We start from the raw sequence: 22,144 nt of genomic DNA, 5'->3' as shown, positions 1-22,144 counted from the left end.
TGTGAAGCGTCTGGGGTAAACCATGGAAAGCTGTGTAGGTATGTATATTTGCGTGTGTGGACGTATGTATATACATGTGTATGGGGGGGGGTTGGGCCATTTCTTTCGTCTGTTTCCTTGCTCTACCTCGCAAACGCGGGAGACAGCGACAAAGTATAATAAAAAATAATAAAATATATATATATATATATATATATATTCTTTTTCTTTCTTTCAAACTATTCGCCATTTCCCGCATTAGCGAGGTAGCGTTAAGAACAGAGGACTGGGCCTTGGAGGGAATATCCTCACCTGGCCCCCTTCTCTGCTCCTTGTTTTGGAAAATTAAAAAAAAAACGAGAGGGGAAGATTTCCAGCCCCCCGCTCCCTCCCTTTTAGTCGCCTTCTACGACATGCAGGGAATACGTGGGAAGTATTCTTTCTCCCCTATGTATATATATGCTTTGCCGCTGTCTCCCTCGCCTGCGAGGCAGCGCAAGGAAACAGACGAAAGAATGGCCCAACCCGCCCACATACACATGTACACACACACACGTCCACACATGCAAATATACTCACCCATACATCTCAATGTATACATATATGTATATATATATATATATATATATGTTTGCTTTGAAGAATGTATGTGAGAAATACTTAGAAAAGCAAATGGATTTGTATGTAGCATTTATGGATCTGGAGAAGGCATATGATAGAGTTGATAGAGATGCTCTGTGGAAGGTATTAAGAATATATGGTGTGGGAGGCAAGTTGTTAGAAGCAGTGAAAAGTTTTTATCGAGGATGTAAGGCATGTGTACGTGTAGGAAGAGAGGAAAGTGATTGGTTCTCAGTGAATGTAGGTTTGCGGCAGGGGTGTGTGATGTCTCCATGGTTGTTTAATTTGTTTATGGATGGGGTTGTTAGGGAGGTGAATGCAAGAGTTTTGGAAAGAGGGGCAAGTATGAAGTCTGTTGGGGATGAGAGAGCTTGGGAAGTGAGTCAGTTGTTGTTCGCTGATGATACAGCGCTGGTGGCTGATTCATGTGAGAAACTGCAGAAGCTGGTGACTGAGTTTGGTAAAGTGTCTGAAAGAAGAAAGTTAAGAGTAAATGTGAATAAGAGCAAGGTTATTAGGTACAGTAGGGTTGAGGGTCAAGTCAATTGGGAGGTGAGTTTGAATGGAGAAAAACTGGAGGAAGTGAAGTGTTTTAGATATCTGGGAGTGGATCTGGCAGCGGATGGAACCATGGAAGCGAAAGTGGATCATAGGGTGGGGGAGGGGGCGAAAATTCTGGGAGCCTTGAAGAATGTGTGGAAGTCGAGAACATTATCTCGGAAAGCAAAAATGGGTATGTTTGAAGGAATAGTGGTTCCAACAATGTTGTATGGTTGCGAGGCGTGGGCTATGGATAGAGTTGTGCGCAGGAGGATGGATGTGCTGGAAATGAGATGTTTGAGGACAATGTGTGGTGTGAGGTGGTTTGATCGAGTAAGTAACGTAAGGGTAAGAGAGATGTGTGGAAATAAAAAGAACGTGGTTGAGAGAGCAGAAGAGGGTGTTTTGAAATGGTTTGGGCACATGGAGAGAATGAGTGAGGAAAGATTGACCAAGAGGATATATGTGTCGGAGGTGGAGGGAACGAGGAGAAGAGGGAGACCAAATTGGAGGTGGAAAGATGGAGTGAAAAAGATTTTGTGTGATCGGGGCCTGAACATGCAGGAGGGTGAAAGGAGGGCAAGGAATAGAGTGAATTGGAGCGATGTGGTATACCGGGGTTGACGTGCTGTCAGTGGATTGAATCAAGGCATGTGAAGCGTCTGGGGTAAACCATGGAAAGCTGTGTAGGTATGTATATTTGCGTGTGTAGTCTTTAAAAGTAGCCCAATCCACTTCTTTTTGCCCAAATTGGCATCCTTTGGTTAGAGGACAAGAGCTAAGGAAGGAGTAGCATTACTCCTGAAGCAGAAGTTGTGGGAGTGTATGGCAGAGTGTAAGAAAGTAAATTCTAGATTGATCTGGGTGAAACTGATAGTGGATGGAGGGAGACAGGTGATTATTGGTGCTTATGCACCTGATCACAAGAAGAAATATCATGAGAGACAAGTGTTTTGGGGGCAGCTGAGTGACTGTGTCAGCATCTTTGGTGCATGAGACTGGGTATTAGTGATGGGTGATTGAAATGAGAAGGTGAATAATGTGACAGTGAAAGATATAATTAGTATATATGGGGTATTCAGTGGTGTGAATGGAAATGGGGAAGAGCTTGTGGATTTGTGTGCAGAAAAACGACGTGATTAGGAATACCTGGCTTAGATAGAGTGATATACATAAGCATACATATATGAGTAGGAGAGATAGTCAAAGGACATTACTGGATTACATGTTAATTGATAGGCGTGTAAAAGAGAGACTTTTGTATGGTAATTTGCTGAGAGGGGCAGCTAGAGGGATGTCTGAGCACTATCTTGTGGAGGCAAAGGTGAAGATTTGTAGAGGTTTTCAGAAAGGAAGAGAGACTGTTGGGGAGAAGAGAATAAAGAGAGTAAGGGAGCCTGGAAAGGACACTTGTATGAGGAAATACCAGGAATGATTGAGTGTAGAATTGCAAAAGGTGAGAGCAAATGATGTGAGGGGAGCGGGTGAGGAATGGGACATATTTAGGGAAGTAGTGATGTCATGTGCAAAGGATGCAAGTGGCTTGAGAAAGGTGGGAGATAAGCAGATTAGAAAGGGTAGTGAGTGTGGAATGAAGAAGTGAAGTTGTTAGTGAGAGAGAAAAGAGAGGCTTTTGGATGATATAAGGAGGAAGTGGAAATGACTGGGAGATGCATAAAAGAAAGCGGCAGAAGGTCAAGAGGATGGTGCAAGGTTAGAGTTGGGGTGAGAGATTATCATTTAACCTTAGGGAGAATAAAAAGATGTTTTGGAAGGAGGTAAATAACATGCAAAAGAAAAGAGAACAAATGGGAACAATGAAGGGAGCAAGGGGAAAGTGATAACAGATAGTGATGAAGTGAGAAGGGGATGGAGTGAGTATTTTCAAGGCTTGTTGAGTGTGTGATGATAGAGTGGCAGGTGTTTTGGATGGGGTGGTGTGGGAAGTGATAGGGTCAGGGAGAATGGTTTGGTTAAGAGAGAGGAGGTGATGAAAGCCTTGTGGAAGATGAATTCCTGCAAGGCATTGAGTTTGGATGATACTGCAGTCGATTTTATTAAGAGAGGCGGTGAACTGTGGTGTTGACTGGTTGGTAAGGATATTCACTGTATATATGGACCATGGTGAAATGCCTGAGGATTGGCGGAATGCCTACATAATGACATTGTACAAAGGCAAAGGGGATAAAAGTGTGTGTTCAAACTACGGAGGCATAAGTTTGTTGAGTATTCCTGGAATTTGTATGGGAGGGTATTGATTGATAGGGTGATGGCATGTACAGGGCATCAGACTGTGGAGGAGCAGTGTGGTTTCAGCAGTGATAAAGGATGTGTAGATCAGGTATTTGCTTTGAAGAATGTGTGTGAGAAATATTTAGAAAGACAGATGGATCTGTATGTAGTATTTATGGATCTAGAGAAGGCATATGATAGGGTTGATAGAGATGCTTTGTGGAAGGTCGTAAGAGTATGTAGTGTGGGAGGTAAGCTGTTAGAAGCATTGAAAAGTTTTTATCAAGGATGTAAGGCATGTGTATGAGTAGGGAGAATGGATAATGACTGGTCCCCAGTGAAGGTCGGCAAGTGGCAGGGGTATGTGATGTTCTCAGTGATTGTTTAATTTGTTTATGGATAGGGTGGTTAGGTAGGTAAATGCAAGAGTTTTGGAGAGAGGGACGAGTATGCAGTCTGTTAGGGATGAGAGGGCCTGGGAAGTGAGTCAGTTGCTGTTTGTTGATGATACAGCACTGGTGGCTGATTCAAGTGAGGAACTGCAGAGGTTGGTGACTGAGTTTGGAAAAGTGAGTGAAAGGAGAAAATTGAGAGTGAATGTAGATCCTCTCTATCAATCTTTCTTCACTCATCCTCTCCATATGTCTATACTATATCAGCACAGCCTGATCAGCTCTCTCAGTCACACAGTGCTTACTACACATTTTGCTCTTACACAGTTATTTCTTATATGATCCACCTTCCTCACACCGCATACTGTCCTCAGGCTTTCCATTTTTAACACATACGCCCTCTTTCAGTTCCTTTGCATTCAGGGTCCAGCCTGATCAGTTCTCTCGGTCAAAAGTGCTTACAACATGTTTTGCTCTGACACTGTTATTCCATATATGATCTGCCTTCCTCACACCACTGCATTCAGTCAAACACACCCAGTTTTTCTCTAACAGTCAATGATCTACATTCACATTGCACCCAGAACCTTTGTCGCCCTCTTATTAAGACTATCTATTATTGACCTGTATAGTAAAACTTTTCAAATCCAGCATTCTAAAAACCAGTTCCACCTCAAAACTGGTTGTTTTTCTATAATATTGTGTTTAAAATCAACTTTGTAAAATCTAGGTACTCCTTCCATAAATCAGGTAAAAAGCAATCACTGATAGTGCCCAGCCACCTCAATTGCCCCAGACATCATCTCTATAATTTGAATATTCACTTTTGTACCCCTTGCCTTCACACAGTACTTCCATAGAGGCATTCCACCAATCCTGAGACATCTCATTTTGACCCACATAGTTGCTACAAACCTAACTGACCAATTAACAACACAGTCACCCCCTTAAAGTTTTAACTCTCCAGCTGCTGTGTCACACTTTGTCGAACACAAACCTTTCACCATTTCCACTATCACCAAACCACTTTCCATTACTTATGCTTGCATACTTCTATGCCCCAAACACCCCTCATTTGCTACACCATCATCTTACATTCAAAAGCCCTTCAAAATACTCACTTCTATCAACTCTCAACCTGTTTTTTGCTTGTTTACTGCTTATGTATCTGCTTCCTTCACTGTTGCTCCCATTTGTTCTCTTATCCTCACGCTACTCACATTCTTTTATATTTACAGTAATTTAATTCTTAGTGTGTTCTGTTCCAATGATGGATTTTCCTATTCATGACATGACAGGTGAATAAATCCCAACTAATTCCTGGGCTAGAGGAAAGAGGTTGTCACAGGAAAGTATTCTCTGGACCAAAAAAGTAACTTTTTTGGTAGGCTTGTGGTCCTAATCATTTCAGTGCGTTGTTCTGATTGTTTCGAATTATAAACTAGTTGGGAAACATCCAGAAATAAAAAATGAATTAATACTGAAATTCAACTAATGAGTAAATTATAATTATAGGACTTAACATAAACCTGTATCTGGATGTGCTAGGCTATAGAAATTGGCATATCCCAGCAAACTATCACCTCCCCAAACTATTTTACAGTAACTTTATCAAACATGTTGATGTAGGGAATCCAGTGAGAGACATCATTGAGCATTCCACTTAGACATACGAAATTTAAGTATAATTTCTCTCCTGTAGTGACATTAGAAATCCTGATGTATAGCATAAGCCAGATCTTATTCATGAAAAAATATCATTACAATGTATAAATGATTAAAGAAATTATCCTTTTGAAATGAAATGCACCATAAACAGCAAACTGTAAGTCAGCTTTATAATTCATGTCAACTTTCCACCAAAACTTATTATATAGTTAATTTCCTAAACTAAAACATTTAACACTGTTAGCTTGATGTTTCAAGTCAATTAGAAAATCATACTTTCCCCCCCAAGTACGTAATTAGACCTTCCACATCAATAAGAAAAAACTAAGGCCGAAATGAAAAAGGAATGTTGTTCAGTTATATGATGCAGATCATTCGAAAGTATATCAGAATGATGCAGGCAGTCCAGCAACTCTATTGCCTCTCCCTACCCCTCAGCACTGTCTACTTCCTCAACCAGTATCAAAAATAAAAATCCTTGATTGGACATTAATTTATTAGACGTGAGAAGCAGTTTAAGTGCACAGTTTTTCTGTTCTTAAGGGCTACTGAAACAAAGTAAAAGCAAGTCCCTCTCACTCTAGCTTAGTTTGCCTCTTCAAATAACCCACTTTACATCTGCCAGCCAATCACATTATTGCAAAAACCACCAAATCATTAACCCCTAATCCCAAAAGCAGCAGAAAAAAATTGAACTCTGCCTAAAAATGGATAGCTATCACTTGGAACGGAAAATTTGGATGAACATAATCATTTACAAGCTTGGATGAGCATAACTACAAAATCACAAAACATCTGTGGGTAGTTGATTTATGTCACCTGAACCCCCTTCTCAAAGCGGGAATTTTGCTCCTAATTTTTTGTACTCGGTCAGCATTTGAAAGATATGCTAATTAGATGTTTATACAATTATAAATGGGGAAGACACTCCACATGGTGTTCATCTATTCAATCACCTTATATGTAGGTTAGGACTAGGAAACACGTACTGATCATTTTGTAAGATTCTGGTTTACGGAAACTAGAACAAGTGAATGGAAATATGCTAATGACTATGTGATCCGGTTCCATCTCTGCTTGTTCTTAGTTTACCATTTGTAATGTGTACCTAGTTATCATGATGTGTCTAGTTTATTAGCTGCAATTAGCCTGATTAATCATCTTTAATGTGTGCTTTGTTTATTGTCTTACCAGTGCTCGTTTTATTGTCTGACGTGTGCTTGACATAATTGACATAATTTGAGCATCATTAGTGAACAGCGTGTGTTTTGTCATCAATGATGTGTACATGGCTCATTGTTACGTGTGTATGGTTTGATAATTTAGATGTACTAGCTTTCTGGGCTTTGGCGTGTGGTTATTTGTGATATGCAACTAATCACGTTAGACGTCTGTTGATTATCTATGATTAGCACTTGATATAATTTATAGAATGTAATTTTGTATGTCTTTAGTCGACCCGCATAGTGTATTAGATGTGGCAAGCTTTCTTCACTCCTATCATGAATTGCGCCAAGTTTAACAGGTTTTACGTGGATCTCATGATATGGCGGTGACATACATAACGATGTGTGCTGTTTGCTGGAACTTCTGTGATATATGGGTACATTTTTCGAGTTGTGATTATTATCCCTCTGTGGGCAATATATTAGCAATTAATATACATAAGAACATATACATTTCTGGTACATATGTCATTTTATATTGATTAATAGAGCAAGAAATTTCTGACAGAGCAAGTATTAAAATTTTATAATCGCGGTCACTGAAGAAATTCCTCATTTCCCGCTTGCAGTTAAGCCGCATGTTGGGTAAGTGGATTACGTCGTTCTTGGTGATTGGCGGCAAACTTATGGTCTTCTTTCAGTGTAAATAAGTTACTTGTACATGTTTTACTGTGGTCAATAATGTAAATATATGGCGATATAAAGAGGAAGGAAAGATTGTAATTTAAGATGAAATGATTGAAATTGGATGTGAAAGAGGAGCATGGAGTAGTATCACAATGGCGTAATAGTATTAATATTATCAGCAACCGGAATGGTGAAATGCGTTTAAGATCATATTAGGCAGGACACCCGTCAGCTTCATAGTTCAGCGTACTTTCGTTTCAGTTTCCTTTAAAAACAGTATAACGAGTTACCTAATAGCATGAACGTTATAATATACTTTGAAAATTTAATCATAAAACAATCATTTGATGTTTATGTGAGAATACTGACCAAAATGAACACTTGTAACATTCTACATTTGTATTTCTTATGGTTGTGTACGTGTATGGCAGATATAAGGACTACGGGTTATACATCTGGGGTTGTTACAATGCACGGAATTTTTAGAAATGTGTGGGATATAACCCCAAGAGCATAATAGTTCGGCCCTTGGATATGATGGATGGTTAGGCCTTTGACCTGATCCTTTATGGTCATATCAGAGGTAACGCCATCAACCTTAATTAGTAAATAATGTTGCCTGAGGACCTTGTGGTTTCCTTGACTTAATAAATAGCTTGTGGTTTCCATGAACAACAAATTTCTGGTTTATCGTGACTTTACCATAACTTACAGTGTAACTTTGGGTTTTCCAGAACTGTATTCTCACTAACTAGCTTTTAGTTTCCCAGAACTTCATCATGACACTATCTCATCCCTGTCCGGACTTCCGAGTACATGGGTGACGTCCAGATTGTAGACATGTAACTCATACATCTCTTGGTAGTTCGGTTCCAGATGGATGTATATACTATTTGAGATGTGCATGCTTTTTAAGATGTATATTCTGTTTGAGTTTGGAAAGAGGTTGTTTTATGCCTCTTGGATCATTTTGATGTGAATACATTTTAGGATTGTTTTGGTGAGATCTCAGAGTAAGTATAGGTCGCTGTATTGTGAAGCAAGGGTAAGTTTTTTGTATCTACATGTGGAATCTTTTTATATCTACATCTGTTTTGGTGGCCAATTATATAGTGGTTTGGATGACCATTGTTTAGTGCTGTTGCAGGAAATTATTTGCTGAGAATATTAAAGTTGGATTGTATTGAGAGGATTTTTGTTTCATGATATAGATGTTGGGTGTTTGCAGTGCCAGGCAGCCAGTGATTGTCTTGAGTGCTCTGTATTGTGTTAATTGCAGCTTTCTTTTACTTGCTTTTATTTATTTAAACTACAAATTGTTTACCTGAACTTAGTCTGTGAGTCTTCATTGATATGGAAATGAATTTTGACATGTTAAGATTTATGATGTATGCAGATGGAACAATATTTATGATTCTAAAGTTTAACTTTTCATGAAGTAACAATTCTCTTGGATGTCATGTCATGTGATGTGTATTAATTTAGTGTCTAGTTTGCATTATGTTTCCTATTAGAAAGTTTGTATAGGTTAAGTGTCCTCTATAAGAAAGGAGAGCAAGGAATTACCCATGATTCTTTTCATTAAGGCTTTAGGCAAAATTTTGAGGCATACTTCGATTAATTGACTTTATGATAGTCTATAATCACAGGACATTATTGTAATTTATTGACATAACCGATATGGGAAGTAATCCTTGAATACTGCTAACCATTCTTACTCTTTTGTGATACCTGTTTCAGGAAGTTTCGGTGAAGAAAGATGACTACTTCTCATAGTGGGAAAGGTATATTTTTGGAGTGTGCCTTTATTTATTTGCATACCATTATTGTTAAGTAAGTGTTAATAGAATGCATTCATTTGGATACATTGCAGTTGAAATGTCATCTTCAGCAAAGATGTATCATGAATGGACAAAAAGGGGAACAGTATTGTTGAGGAACTTTTCATTCCTGAAGTCCATCACTACTAATTAGAGAACAGAAGCACTATAAATGGGGTCTTGGGGCTGTATGAATAAAGTAGAATCATATTTAATCTTATTAAACAAGTTGCTTGGGTACAGCAATTTGCTAGAAAAAGGAAGCTTATGTTTCAGCTTTGGGACCTGTGTGCCTCTCATGTTTATGTGTTCGGTACAGAAATGAGGATTTGCAGTACATACAAACATATTAATTGTTCATTTGTAAAATTCCAAGGTGCTGCTCTGGCAGTTTCCACAAGATAAAAAGCAAAATTGTGGTAATTGTAAGGAGGTTGAGGTCAGAAAACCACTGATGCAATTTCTTGCTCTAGAACTGAAAACTCTCTTGAAGCCATCTCCAGAGAAGTTGTCAAGAAGTGGGTCTCTGAGGTTTTAATAGTCATGACAGTGAGGCAGCTCCGGGAGGCAGATGAAGAATGGCCCTACCACTCATATACACATATATATACATGAATAGTGGTTCCAACAATGTTATATGGTTGCGGGGCATGGGCCATGGATAGAATTGTGCGGAGGAAGGTGGATGTGCTGGAAATGAGATGTTTGAGGACAACGTGGTGTGAGGTGGTTTGATCAAGTAAGTAATAATAGGGTTAGAGAGATGTGTGGTAATAAAAAGAGTGATTGAGAGAGCAGAAGAGGGTGTTTTGAAATGGTTTGGTCACATGGAGAGAATGAGTGAGGAAAGATTGACCAAGAGGATATATGTGTCAGAGGTGGAGGGAACAAGAAGTGGGAGACTAAATTGGAGGTAGAAAGATGGCGTGAAAAAGATTTTGAGTGATCAGGGCCTGAACATGCAGGAGGGTGAAAGGCTTGTAAGGAATAGAATGTAGTATACCGGGGTCGATGTGCTGTCAATGGATTTAACCAGGGCATGTGAAGCATGGGGTAAACCATGGAAAGTTCTGTGGGGCCTGATGTGGAAAGGGAGCTGTGGTTTCGGTGCATTATTACATGACAGCTAGAGACTGAGTGTGAATGAATGTGGCCTTTGTTGTCTTTTCTTAGCGCTACCTTGCGCACATGAGGGGGGGAGGGGGTTGTTGTTTCATGTGTGGCGGGGTGGCGATGGGAATGAATAAAGGCAGACAGTATGAATTATTTACATGTGTATATATGTATATGTCTGTGTGTGTGTATATATATATATATATATATATATATATTTTTTTTTTTTTTTTTTTTTTTTTTTATACTTTGTCGCCGTCTCCCGCGTTTGCGAGGTAGCGCAAGGAAACAGACGAAAGAAATGGCCCAACCCCCCCCCCCCCCATACACATGTACATACACACGTCCACACACGCAAATATACATACCTACACAGCTTTCCATGGTTTACCCCAGACGCTTCACATGCCTTGCTTCAATCCACTGACAGCACGTCAACCCCTGTATACCACATGACTCCAATTCACTCTATTTCTTGCCCTCCTTTCACCCTCCTGCATGTTCAGGCCCCGATCACACAAAATCTTTTTCACTCCATCTTTCCACCTCCAATTTGGTCTCCCTCTTCTCCTTGTTCCCTCCACCTCCGACACATATATCCTCTTGGTCAATCTCTCCTCACTCATTCTCTCCATGTGCCCAAACCATTTCAAAACACCCTCTTCTGCTCTCTCAACCACGCTCTTTTTATTTCCACACATCTCTCTTACCCTTACGTTACTTACTCGATCAAACCACCTCACACCACACATTGTCCTCAAACATCTCATTTCCAGCACATCCATCCTCCTGCGCACATCTCTATCCATAGCCCACGCCTCGCAACCATACAACATTGTTGGAACCACTATTCCCTCAAACATACCCATTTTTGCTTTCCGAGATAGTGTTCTCGACTTCCACACATTTTTCAAGGCTCCCAAAATTTTCGCCCCCTCCCCCACCCTATGATCCACTTCCGCTTCCATGGTTCCATCCGCTGACAGATCCACTCCCAGATATCTAAAACACTTCACTTCCTCCAGTTTTTCTCCATTCAAACTCATATATATATATATATATATATATATATATATATATTTTTTTTTTTTCAAACTATTCGCCATTTCCCGCGTTAGCGAGGTAGCGTTAAGAACAGAGGACTGGGCCATTGAGGGAATATCCTGACCTGGCCCCCTTCTCTGTTCCTTCTTTTGGAAAATTAAAAAAAATTGAGAGGGGAGGATTTCCAGCCCCCCACTCCCTCCCCTTTTAGTCGCCTTCTACGACATGCAGGGAATACGTGGGAAGTATTCTTTCTCCCCTATCCCCAGGGATATATATATATATATATATATATATATATATATATATATATATATATATATATATATATAGCACAAGGAAACAGATATTGTGCTATATATATATATATATCCCTGGGGATAGGGGAGAAAGAATACTTCCCACGTATTCCCTGCGTGTCATAGAAGGCGACTAAAAGGGAAGGGAGCGGGGGGCTGGAAATCCTCCCCTCTCGTTTTTTTTTTTTTTTTTTTTTTTTTTTTTTTTTTTTTTTTCCAAAAGAAGGAACAGAGAAGGGGGCCAGGTGAGGATATTCCCTCAAAGGCCCAGTCCTCTGTTCTTAACGCTACCTTGCTATCGCGGGAAATGGCGAATAGTATGAAAAAAAAAATATATATATATATATATATATATATATATGTATACGTTGAGAAGTATAGGTATGTATATTTGCGTGTGTGGATGTGTAGGTATATACATGTGTATGTGGGTGGGTTGGACCATTCTTTCGTCTGTTTCCTTGCGCTACCTCGCTAACGCAGGAGACAGCGACAAAGCAAAATAAATAAATAAATAAATACGTGAATGCCCGTACATTTTCATATACATATACATATCAATGTTATTGTGATTAATTATGTATCATATTTATGCTTGCCAACCTTACCAAGACAACATGAATCTAATTGATCATTTTGAATTTCTTTATATCCCTCCTGGAAAATACATGTGTGCATATGTAATTTGAAGCTTTAGAAGTTGAATGTTTCTCATTTTTCAGTGTTAGGATGTAAAAATCCTTTCTCCCACAATTGTTCCTGTTTGCACATCAGAGAGACCATGATACAATTTCTGTTTATTTTTGTCTGTATATTTTGTCTTTTCATTATCCCTTTCCAAGTTTGTGTTTTATATTTTGAAAGATAAAGGGGCCAACATGGGGACTTCAATTTTTTTTGTGTGTGCCATAGTTATACAGAGTAAGGTGTGTAGTGTACCTGGTATGTACACAAAGGGTTAAGTTGTTCTATAGGTAGTTTTCCTTTTAAAATATGTAATGTATTTTTTTAAGAAAGAGCCCATTAAAATATTTTAAGGTTGTTATATTCTGTGTTCATACATAATTTTTTTTCATATTCGCCATTTCCTGCATTAGCGAGGTAGCATTAAGATCAGAGGACTGAGCCTTTGAGGGAAATCCTCACTTGGCCCCCTTCTCTCTTCCTTCTTTTGGAAAACTAAAAACAAGAGGGGAGGATTTCCAGCCCCTGCTCCTTCCCCACTTAGTCACCTTCTACGGCACACAGGGAATATGTGGGAATTAATCTTTCTCCCCTATCCCCATAGATAACATAGATTATTTATGTATTTATTATTATACTTAATTGCTGTTTTCTGTCAGTAAGGCAGTTCCAGGAAACAGAAGAATGGCCCTACCACTCATATACTCATGAAAATACATAAATGCCCATACATGCACACATACGTATATATACATGAAAATACATAAATGCCCATACATGCACACATACGTATATATACATATCAACGTTACTATGATTGATTATGTCTCATATTCATGCTTGCCAACCCTACCAAGACAACATGAATCTAATTGATCATTTTGAATTTCTTTATATCCCTCCAGGAAAATACATGTTTGCATATGTAAATTGAAGCTTTAGAAGTTGAAAGTTTCTCATTTCTCAGAGGTGGGATGTAAACATCCCTTCTCTCACAATTGTTCCTGTGTACACATCAGAGAGACCGTGATAGAATTTCTGTTTATTTTTGTCTTTTCATTTTCCCTTTCCAAGTTTGAGTGTCTTTTATATTTTGAAAAGTAATGGTGCCAATATTGAGACTTCAATTTTTTTTGTGTGTGCCATAGTTATACAGAGTAAGGTGTGTAGTGTACCTGGTATGTACACAAAGGGTTAAGTTGTTTTATGGGTAGTTTCCTTTTTAAAACGTGTAATGTATTTTTTTTTTAGGAAAAAGCCCTTTAAGATGTTCTAAGGTTGTTACATTTATAGTGTGTTCGTACATAATTTTTTATTTTCATGCTATATGCCATTTCCCGCTTTAGCAAGGTAGTGTTAAGGACAGAGGACTGATCCTTTAAGGGAAATCCTCACTTGGCCCCTTCTCTATTCCTTCCTTTGGAAAATTAAAAAGGAGAGGAAGATTTCCAGCCCCCCCTGCTCCCTCCCCTTTTAGTTGCCTTATACGACACGCAGGGAATACATGGGAAGTATTCTTTTTCCCCTTCCCCAGGGATAACATAAATTTTTTTTTTTTTTTTTATACTTTGTCGCTGTCTCCCGCGTTTGCGAGGTAGCGCAAGGAAACAGACGAAAGAAATGGCCCAACCCCCCCCCCCATACACATGTATATACATACGTCCACACACGCAAATATACATACCTACACAGCTTTCCATGGTTTACCCCAGACGCTTCACATGCCCCGATTCAATCCACTGACAGCACGTCAACCCCTGTATACCACATCGCTCCAATTCACTCTATTCCTTGCCCTCCTTTCACCCTCCTGCATGTTCAGGCCCCGATCACACAAAATCTTTTTCACTCCATCTTTCCACCTCCATTTTGGTCTCCCTCTTCTCCTCGTTCCCTCCACCTCCGACACATATATCCTCTTGGTCAATCTTTCCTCACTCATTCTCTCCATGTGCCCAAACCACTTCAAAACACCCTCTTCTGCTCTCTCAACCACGCTCTTTTTATTTCCACACATCTCTCTTACCCTTACGTTACTCACTCGATCAAACCACCTCACACCACACATTGTCCTCAAACATCTCATTTCCAGCACATCCATCCTCCTGCGCACAACTCTATCCATAGCCCACGCCTCGCAACCATACAACATTGTTGGAACCACTATTCCTTCAAACATACCCATTTTTGCTTTCCGAGATAATGTTCTCGACTTCCACACATTCTTCAAGGCCCCCAGAATTTTCGCCAATTATTTTACTTAATTGCTTTTACCGTATCATTGAGGCAGCTCCAGGAAACAGACGAAGAATGGCCCTACCTCATATATATGTACATGAGCGCCCATACATGCACATATACAAATCAACAATACTCTGATTAATTTTCTGTCTCATGTTTATGCTTGCCAACTCTACCAAGACAACATGAATCTAATTGAATTTATATCCCTCCACGAAAATACATGTGTGCATATGTAAATTGAAGCTTTAGAAGTTGAATGTTTCTCATTTCTCAGAGGTGGGATGTAAACATCCTTTCTCCCACAATTGTTCCTGTTTACACATCAGAGAGACCATGATACAATTTCTGTTTATTTTTGTCTTTATATTTTGTCTTTTCATTTTCCCTTTTTCAAGTTTGAGTGTGTTTTATATTTTGAAAGGTAATGGTGCCAACATGGAGACTTCAATTTTTTTTGTGTGCCATAGTTATGTACACAAAGGGTTAAGTTGTTTTATAGGTAGTTTCCCTTTTAAAACATGCAATGTATTTTTTAGGAAAGAGCCAATTAGAATGTTTTAAGGTTGTTACATTTATAGTGAGTTCATACATAAATTATTTATGTATTTATTATTATGCTTAATCACTGTTTCCCATGTCAGAGGCAGCTCCAGGAAACAGATGAAAAATGGCCCAACCACTCTTATACACATATATATACATAAATGCCCATACATGCACATATACATACATAAACATATCACTGTATACGAACATAGACATATACATATATACTCATGTACATATTCATGTTTGCATGCCTTCATCCATTCCTGTTGCTACCTTGCCACACAGGAAATAGCACCCCCCCCCCCTCCCTTTATATTATTTTTATTAAACAACCTTAGAACCCCTTTGATGGGGCTTTTGCAGCTTTGAGGCTGCTTTTTGTACAGGGGCAGGGAATCGATAAACTCTAGTGGAGCAAGATGTTCCCATCTATTGATGATGATGCAACCTTGTTGAAGGTGACTTCTCATATTTCTTTTAGTTGCAAGTTACTACTGTGATTTGTTATTCAATTATTTTTTTTTTTGTCCTATTGTAAAGGAATGGTTGAGAAAAGTTTGTCTTACATCCAATGTTTGAAAAGGCTCGTTACAAATTTGTTACCTATTCAGAATATGTATCTTATTGGTAAAATGATGAGTGTTCTCTCATGTGGGATATATCTGAACAAACAAGACGTTATAGCAAAGAACATATGGAAGTCATTTTGAATTCACTTTTGATAGTATTTTAGAATGGTACATCTGGGTTTCACTACCATAATTGTAACAACATTGTACACTGAAGCCAGCTTTATATATTGGAAATGATTCAGATTTTGTGCTTTAAAAGCAGTTATACAGTTGTGGTATGTTGCCAAAATTTCCTTCACATTATGCAAGACAAGAAATGGTTAGTTATGCTGGCAGCTTATGATGGATAAGATACTCTGTGATTGTAGATATTCTTACGATATTTTAGCTTTCAGTTGAAATTTAGAAAAAGCCAAATGCCACTCAGTTCTTTATAGTGAGAATACACATTAAATAATTTCTATCTGTATTGATTTGAAATTTTTTTCGATGGAAATGTATGTCTAGAAATTTGCATAGGTTATTGCATAATTAAACACTTGTGTCTTATTTTTTTATTGTATGATGACATTGTTCTCCACAGACTTTTGGAGATAATTTTCTTTGGCTGGAACTTTAGTTTGCATTGGCAATGACAGCACAGATGGTTCGGGACAAACAGGCCACAAATACAGTAAGTGGGAAAACTAACTTATCTGAGTGATTTTTAGGGAAGTAAGAGTAATAGCAGGGAAGCATTTTAGATACTTGATTGTAGATATGACAGCAAATGGAAGCAGAATTGAGTTTTAAGAGGGGATGTGAAGGTTCTGAGAGTGCTTAAGAACATTATCTGCAAGAGCAAAAATGGGTGTGTGTGAAGGTATAGAAGTCTCAACAATATTATATGGATGCGAAGCATGGGCTATAGATAAGGTTGTACAGAGGAGGATGGATGTGTTGGAGAGGAAACATTTGAGAATATGTGGTGTGAGGTGGTTTGATGAGGTAAGTACTGATATGGGAAGAGAGAAGTGTGGTAATAAAAAGAGAGTGGTTGAGAGAGCTGAAGAGGATTTGCTGCAATGGTTTGGACATATGGTTAGAATGAGTGAGGAAAGGGTGATAAATAAGATACATTTGTCAGTAGTGGAGGGAACAAGGGGAACAGGGAGACCAAATTGGAGATGGAAGGATGGAGTGAAATGGATTTTGAATGATTAGGGCCTGAATGTGCAGAAGGGTGAAAGGAGATTAAGGGATATAGTTAACTGGAATGATGAGGAATGCTAGGGTCAGATTCTGTCAGTGGGCTAAACCAGGGCATATGAAGCATCTGGGGTAAATGTTGAAAAGGTGTGTGGATCCTGGTTTTGGATAGGAAGCTTTGGTTGTGGTTCATTACAAATGACAGCTAGAGAATGGATGTGAGCAGCTGCATTCTATCTTTGTCTGTTCCTGGTGCTTCCTGTCTTATGCGGCAAACGGCAGTCAGGTATGATAAAAAGTATAATATGGTTATGAGTGTCTTTAGATATTTTTTTTAAAATTAGATGAGTCTTTTTCTCTTGGTTATGGGTTACAGCAGTGATTCCCAACCCTTATGTATGCTGGCATACCTTAAGTGACAGAACCTTTGAGGTGCACCTATTATCTCCCTCTGAACTGCCCTCTTTTGTTATTTGTAGAACTTATTACTGGTTAAAGTATCCATCTATTTCTGATACTTTTGTCTTTCATTTATATTTATTATACTTGATCACTGTTTCCCTTGTCAGTGAGGTAGCACCAGGAAAACAGACGAAGAATGGCCCATCCACTCATATATGCATATTTAGGTACACCACCAATTTTCCGGCACTTGGTTCCAAAGCCTCTCCGAATTAACCATTTTGCCGTACCAACCGTGGTCAAGTAATAATAATTCATCAACACACCTCTACCCCACTAATTTTACACCTCTCTTGTGTCTAAAGTATACCATGGACTGCTAGAAATTTAAAGTAAACAAATATTAAATGTAAATTTAATACATGAATGAAATACATTATACCCCTGCTCATGACTGAGGTGCTTTCCAGCTACGAGTTTTGCAAATTCGTCCACATACTCAGCAGCTGCCTGATGGTTGGCAGACTGCTTTTCTCCGCACACTTTATTCATGGAAATTCCATGATGCTTCTTGAATCTTTGAATCCATCCTTCACTATAGTCACACTCATGTTGTAATTTCAGTTCTTTATGAAACAACTTAGCCTGATCCATTATCATGCTACCTGACAAGTCCACTCCATCACTTCGACGCTGTCGAAACCATTGCATCATCACAATCATGCTCAGTACTCTTACCATCTTTCATAGTTTCTCTAATCGACATTTGCCTCTTGGAATCGCTGTCTGCATAGAATTTCATTATTTTCTACCTTTGCTTCTTTATATCATAAACAGTTGATGAACCAATGCTGTAGATGTCACACAGCTTATGCACTGAATCACCACGGTCCATTTTTTTCAACTTCTACTTTATTTTGGATCGATATGGACTGGTGTTTATGTTTGACACCACGACTGACACTCATATGTCCTAGAAGCCATAGCTAGGGTTAAATTTAAGCAAAATAAGCTAAGGATCTCCCAGAATTGCAGTATCACCAAGTGCAGTGTAAAGAATGTAAATAAGTGTGCCCTACACACAATGCCATCTGTGGCTGCCCAGTAAACTGTCCTGGTGGCTGCGGTAATTTCAAGTTCCTTCACGTAATTTTGTCCGAACTAAGGAGGTGCTGAACCATCCATTGCCAGAAAATCGGTGGTGTACCTGTATATACTTAAATGCCCATACACACACATATACATATCAACATATACATACACAAACATAAACATATATACACATGTACATTTTCGTATTTGCTTGCCTTCATTCATTCTTGGCGCCACCCCACCCCACAGGAAACAGCATCACAACCCCCTGCTTCAACAAGGCAGTGCCAAGATACTTTTATTAGCATAAATAGTTCACAATAAAAACACTTACCTCATGCATATCATCCAAGTGCAGTTTCCATGGATAATGAATATTGTGTAGCTGATTATGTTCTGCAACAAGGATTTCCGAAATTTAGATTACTGTCAAATCAGTATCATTATCAAAATTTATACTTATAGCAGATGAAACTTCATAAAAGTGTGCATTTGTAAATGTGAAATTGGATATTTATAACCCATAAAAACATCAGCTTCTTGATATGTTTTACACATCGAAACTTTCTAAATAAGAGTTTAAAAGAATTAAAAAAGTTGCATATAGCATGTTGCACACAGAATTTTGTTTGAAATAAACTAGTTACCTCAGATTTCTTTTGCTTGAAATTACCAACCTTCACTCTTTGGAAGTGTTTATATGATATAAGTTGGTTCTTAGATTTCTTTTGCCTAAAATTAGTAACCTTCTAGAGATCTTTTGAAGTATTTAGACTTATCTCAAATTACTATTCTCATAAAACACCTTTTTACAATTTTGAGTAGACATATATTCTTTTGCAGTGGTCTACAATTTTTCCTGAAGAACAGAAGACAAACGAACAATCAGTGTTGTTTGTTAAGAAGTTGGTAGCAATTGGGATCTCGTCAATCACGTATTTACGGACGTTGTTCCCAGAGGTTAGTGTCTCCTTTTTTCATTTACACCAAATGAATTAAGCTAATATCTGTCATAAGCATCTGGAACTAACTCTGGATTTATTACCCACCTGATTTATTAATTTATTACCCACAGTCAGGTGTATAACCCTAGGGAAAGATCTGTACTTTATATCAGCAATCTTTGAGTGACTAAACTCCTATAGAGTATTAAATATCTAAATGAAAACAAGCAATATGTATACATAGAAAGAGCAACAACAGGAAATCTTTCCTCCTGTTGAAAATACAACCATCAAAGACTGCACATGATATTTATATGGACACCTTAAAGATCTAGAATGAGGCACTCCTTGCAGGCACAGGAAACACTATTTTGCCTTGAGTAACCCACCCCCTCTTCAATTCATTAGAAAACTGCAATCAGCTTACTATTATACTTTAACTCTTGTGATTCATCATGCTAAGCCTTTCCACATTTGCTTCATCCACAACTGGACCTTGCTGAAACTGATAGAAAGTGACAGGTCCCAAGCTATTACAATTCAGGATCAAAATGCAGCTCATGGATGACAGTTGTCCTTTAGTCTGCTACTTCACCTCCATGAGGCAGTGTAATTGGAGAGAACATGGATGGAATTAAAGGTGTTCTAATTCTATCTGGCTGCTCTTACCCTCCATACTTCAATATCTAGTGTAGTTTGAAAAGCTGTCCAAAGAAATGCAAAGTTATGATTGAGAAGGTCCAGAGAAGAGCAAGCAAGATGGCACTAGAATTAAAAGAGCTTAGCTACAGTGAGAGGTTGAAGGGTGTACAGCTATTCACCTTAAAGGGGATAAGAGAAAGGGATGACCTGATAACAGCATTTAGGTTCCTCTGATAGCAGAGTTACCAAAGGCCATGATCAGAAGGTGAGACAGATGATGATGAAGAAGGATGTAAAGAAATACTGGTCTAGTGTAAGAGTAGTGGTCAGAAAAATTCTGGCAACTTAAGAATATTCAGAAGATTTTTGATTGTACAAGAAGTACAACAGCCAGGTCCCCAGGAGTATAAGACTCATTCCCTATAATGTATGAATATGTAAATACATTATGTAAAAAAAAAAGAAATGTATATATATATATATATATATATATATATATATATATTTTTTTTTTTTTTTTTTTTTTTTTTTTTTTTTTTGCTGTCTCCCGCGTTTGCAAGGTAGCGCAAGGAAACAGATGAAAGAAATGGCCCAACCCACCCCCATACACATGTATATACATACGTCCACACACGCAAATATACATACCTACACAGCTTTCCATGGTTTACCCCAGACGCTTCACATGCCCTGATTCAATCCACTGACAGCACGTCAACCCCGGTATACCACATCAATCCAATTTACTCTATTCCTTGCCCTCCTTTCACCCTCCTGCATGTTCAGGCCCCGATCACACAAAATCTTTTTCACTCCATCTTTCCACCTCCAATTTGGTCTCCCACTTCTCGTTCCCTCCACCTCCGACACACATATCCTCTTGGTCAATCTTTCCTCACTCATTCTCTCCATGTGCCCAAACCATTTCAAAACACCCTCTTCTGCTCTCTCAACCACGCTCTTTTTATTTCCACACATCTCTCGTACCCTTACGTTACTTACTCGATCAAACCACCTCACACCACACATTGTCCTCAAACATCTCATTTCCAGCACATCCATCCTCCTGCGCACAACTCTATCCATAGCCCACGCCTCGCAACCATACAACATTGTTGGAACCACTATTCCTTCAAACATACCCATTTTTGCTTTCCAAGATAATGTTCTCGACTTCCACACATTCTTCAAGGCTCCCAGAATTTTTGCCCCCTCCCCCACCCTATGATCCATTTCCGCTCCCATGGTTCCATCCGCTGCCAGATCCACTCCCAGATATCTAAAACACTTTACTTCCTCCAGTTTTTCTCCATTCAAACTTACCTCCCAATTGACTTGACCCTCAACCCTACTGTACCTAATAACCTTGCTCTTATTCACATTTACTCTTAACTTTCTTCTTTCACACACTTTACCAAACTCAGTCACCAGCTTCTGCAGTTTCTCACATGAATCAGCCACCAGCGCTGTATCATCAGCAAACAACAACTGACTCACTTCCCAAGCTCTCTCATCCCCAACAGACTTCATACTTGCCCCTCTTTCCAAAACTCTTGCATTCACCTCCCTAACAACCCCATCCATAAGCAAATTAAACAACCATGGAGACATCACACACCCCTGCCGCAAACCTACATTCACTGAGAACCAATCACTTTCCTCTCTTCCTACACGTACACATGCCTTACATCCTCGATAAAAACTTTTCACTGCTTCTAAGAACTTGCCTCCCACACCATATATTCTTAATACCTTCCACACAGCATATATATATATATATCCCCTTTTAGAAAGTCAAAATACACTAGGGAAAGACAAGGCCACCTTTGTTCACACTCAGTCTCTAGCTGTCATGTGTAATGCACCGAAACCACAGCTCCCTTTCCACATCCAGGCCCCACAGAACTTTCCATGGTTTACCCCAGACGCTTAACATGCCCTGGTTCAATCCATTGAGAGCACGTCAACCTCGGTATACCACATCATTCCACTCTATCTTTTGCACGCCTTTCACGCTTCTGTATTTTCAGGCCCAGATCGCTCAAAATCTTTTTCATTCCATCTTTCCACCTCCAATTTGGTCTCCCACTTCTTCTCGTTCCCTCCACCTTTGACACATATATCCTCTTTGTCAATCTTTCCTCACTCATTCTCTTCATGTGACCAAACCATTTCATTGCACCCTCTTCTCTCTCAACCACACTTTTTCTTACCACACATCTCTCTTACCCTTTTATTACTTACTCGATCAAACCACCTCACACCA

General features: G+C 38.9%; 1 protein-coding gene across 10 annotated transcripts in view; it reads left to right on the top strand.

The window, feature by feature from the left end:
- The first annotated feature begins 7,256 nt into the window (after window positions 1-7,256).
- Window positions 7,257-22,144, top strand: part of LOC139760374 (uncharacterized) — a 72,367-nt gene continuing 57,479 nt past the window's right edge. For 4 of the 10 annotated variants that reach the window (XM_071683472.1, XM_071683473.1, XM_071683475.1 and 1 more), the window contains exons 1-2: window positions 14,440-16,283; window positions 19,136-19,252. In XM_071683472.1, coding sequence (XP_071539573.1) covers window positions 16,242-16,283; window positions 19,136-19,252 — 159 coding nt within the window. In that variant the 5' untranslated portion in view covers window positions 14,440-16,241. The other 6 variants (XM_071683478.1, XM_071683477.1, XM_071683469.1 and 3 more) reach the window with 5 other exon arrangements.

This window comes from Panulirus ornatus, chromosome 36, assembly GCF_036320965.1.
Source record: "Panulirus ornatus isolate Po-2019 chromosome 36, ASM3632096v1, whole genome shotgun sequence".
Taxonomy (NCBI): Eukaryota; Metazoa; Arthropoda; class Malacostraca; order Decapoda; family Palinuridae; genus Panulirus; species Panulirus ornatus.
Note: the sequence above shows the minus strand (reverse complement) of the source record. Positions and strands in the feature narration are given on the sequence as shown.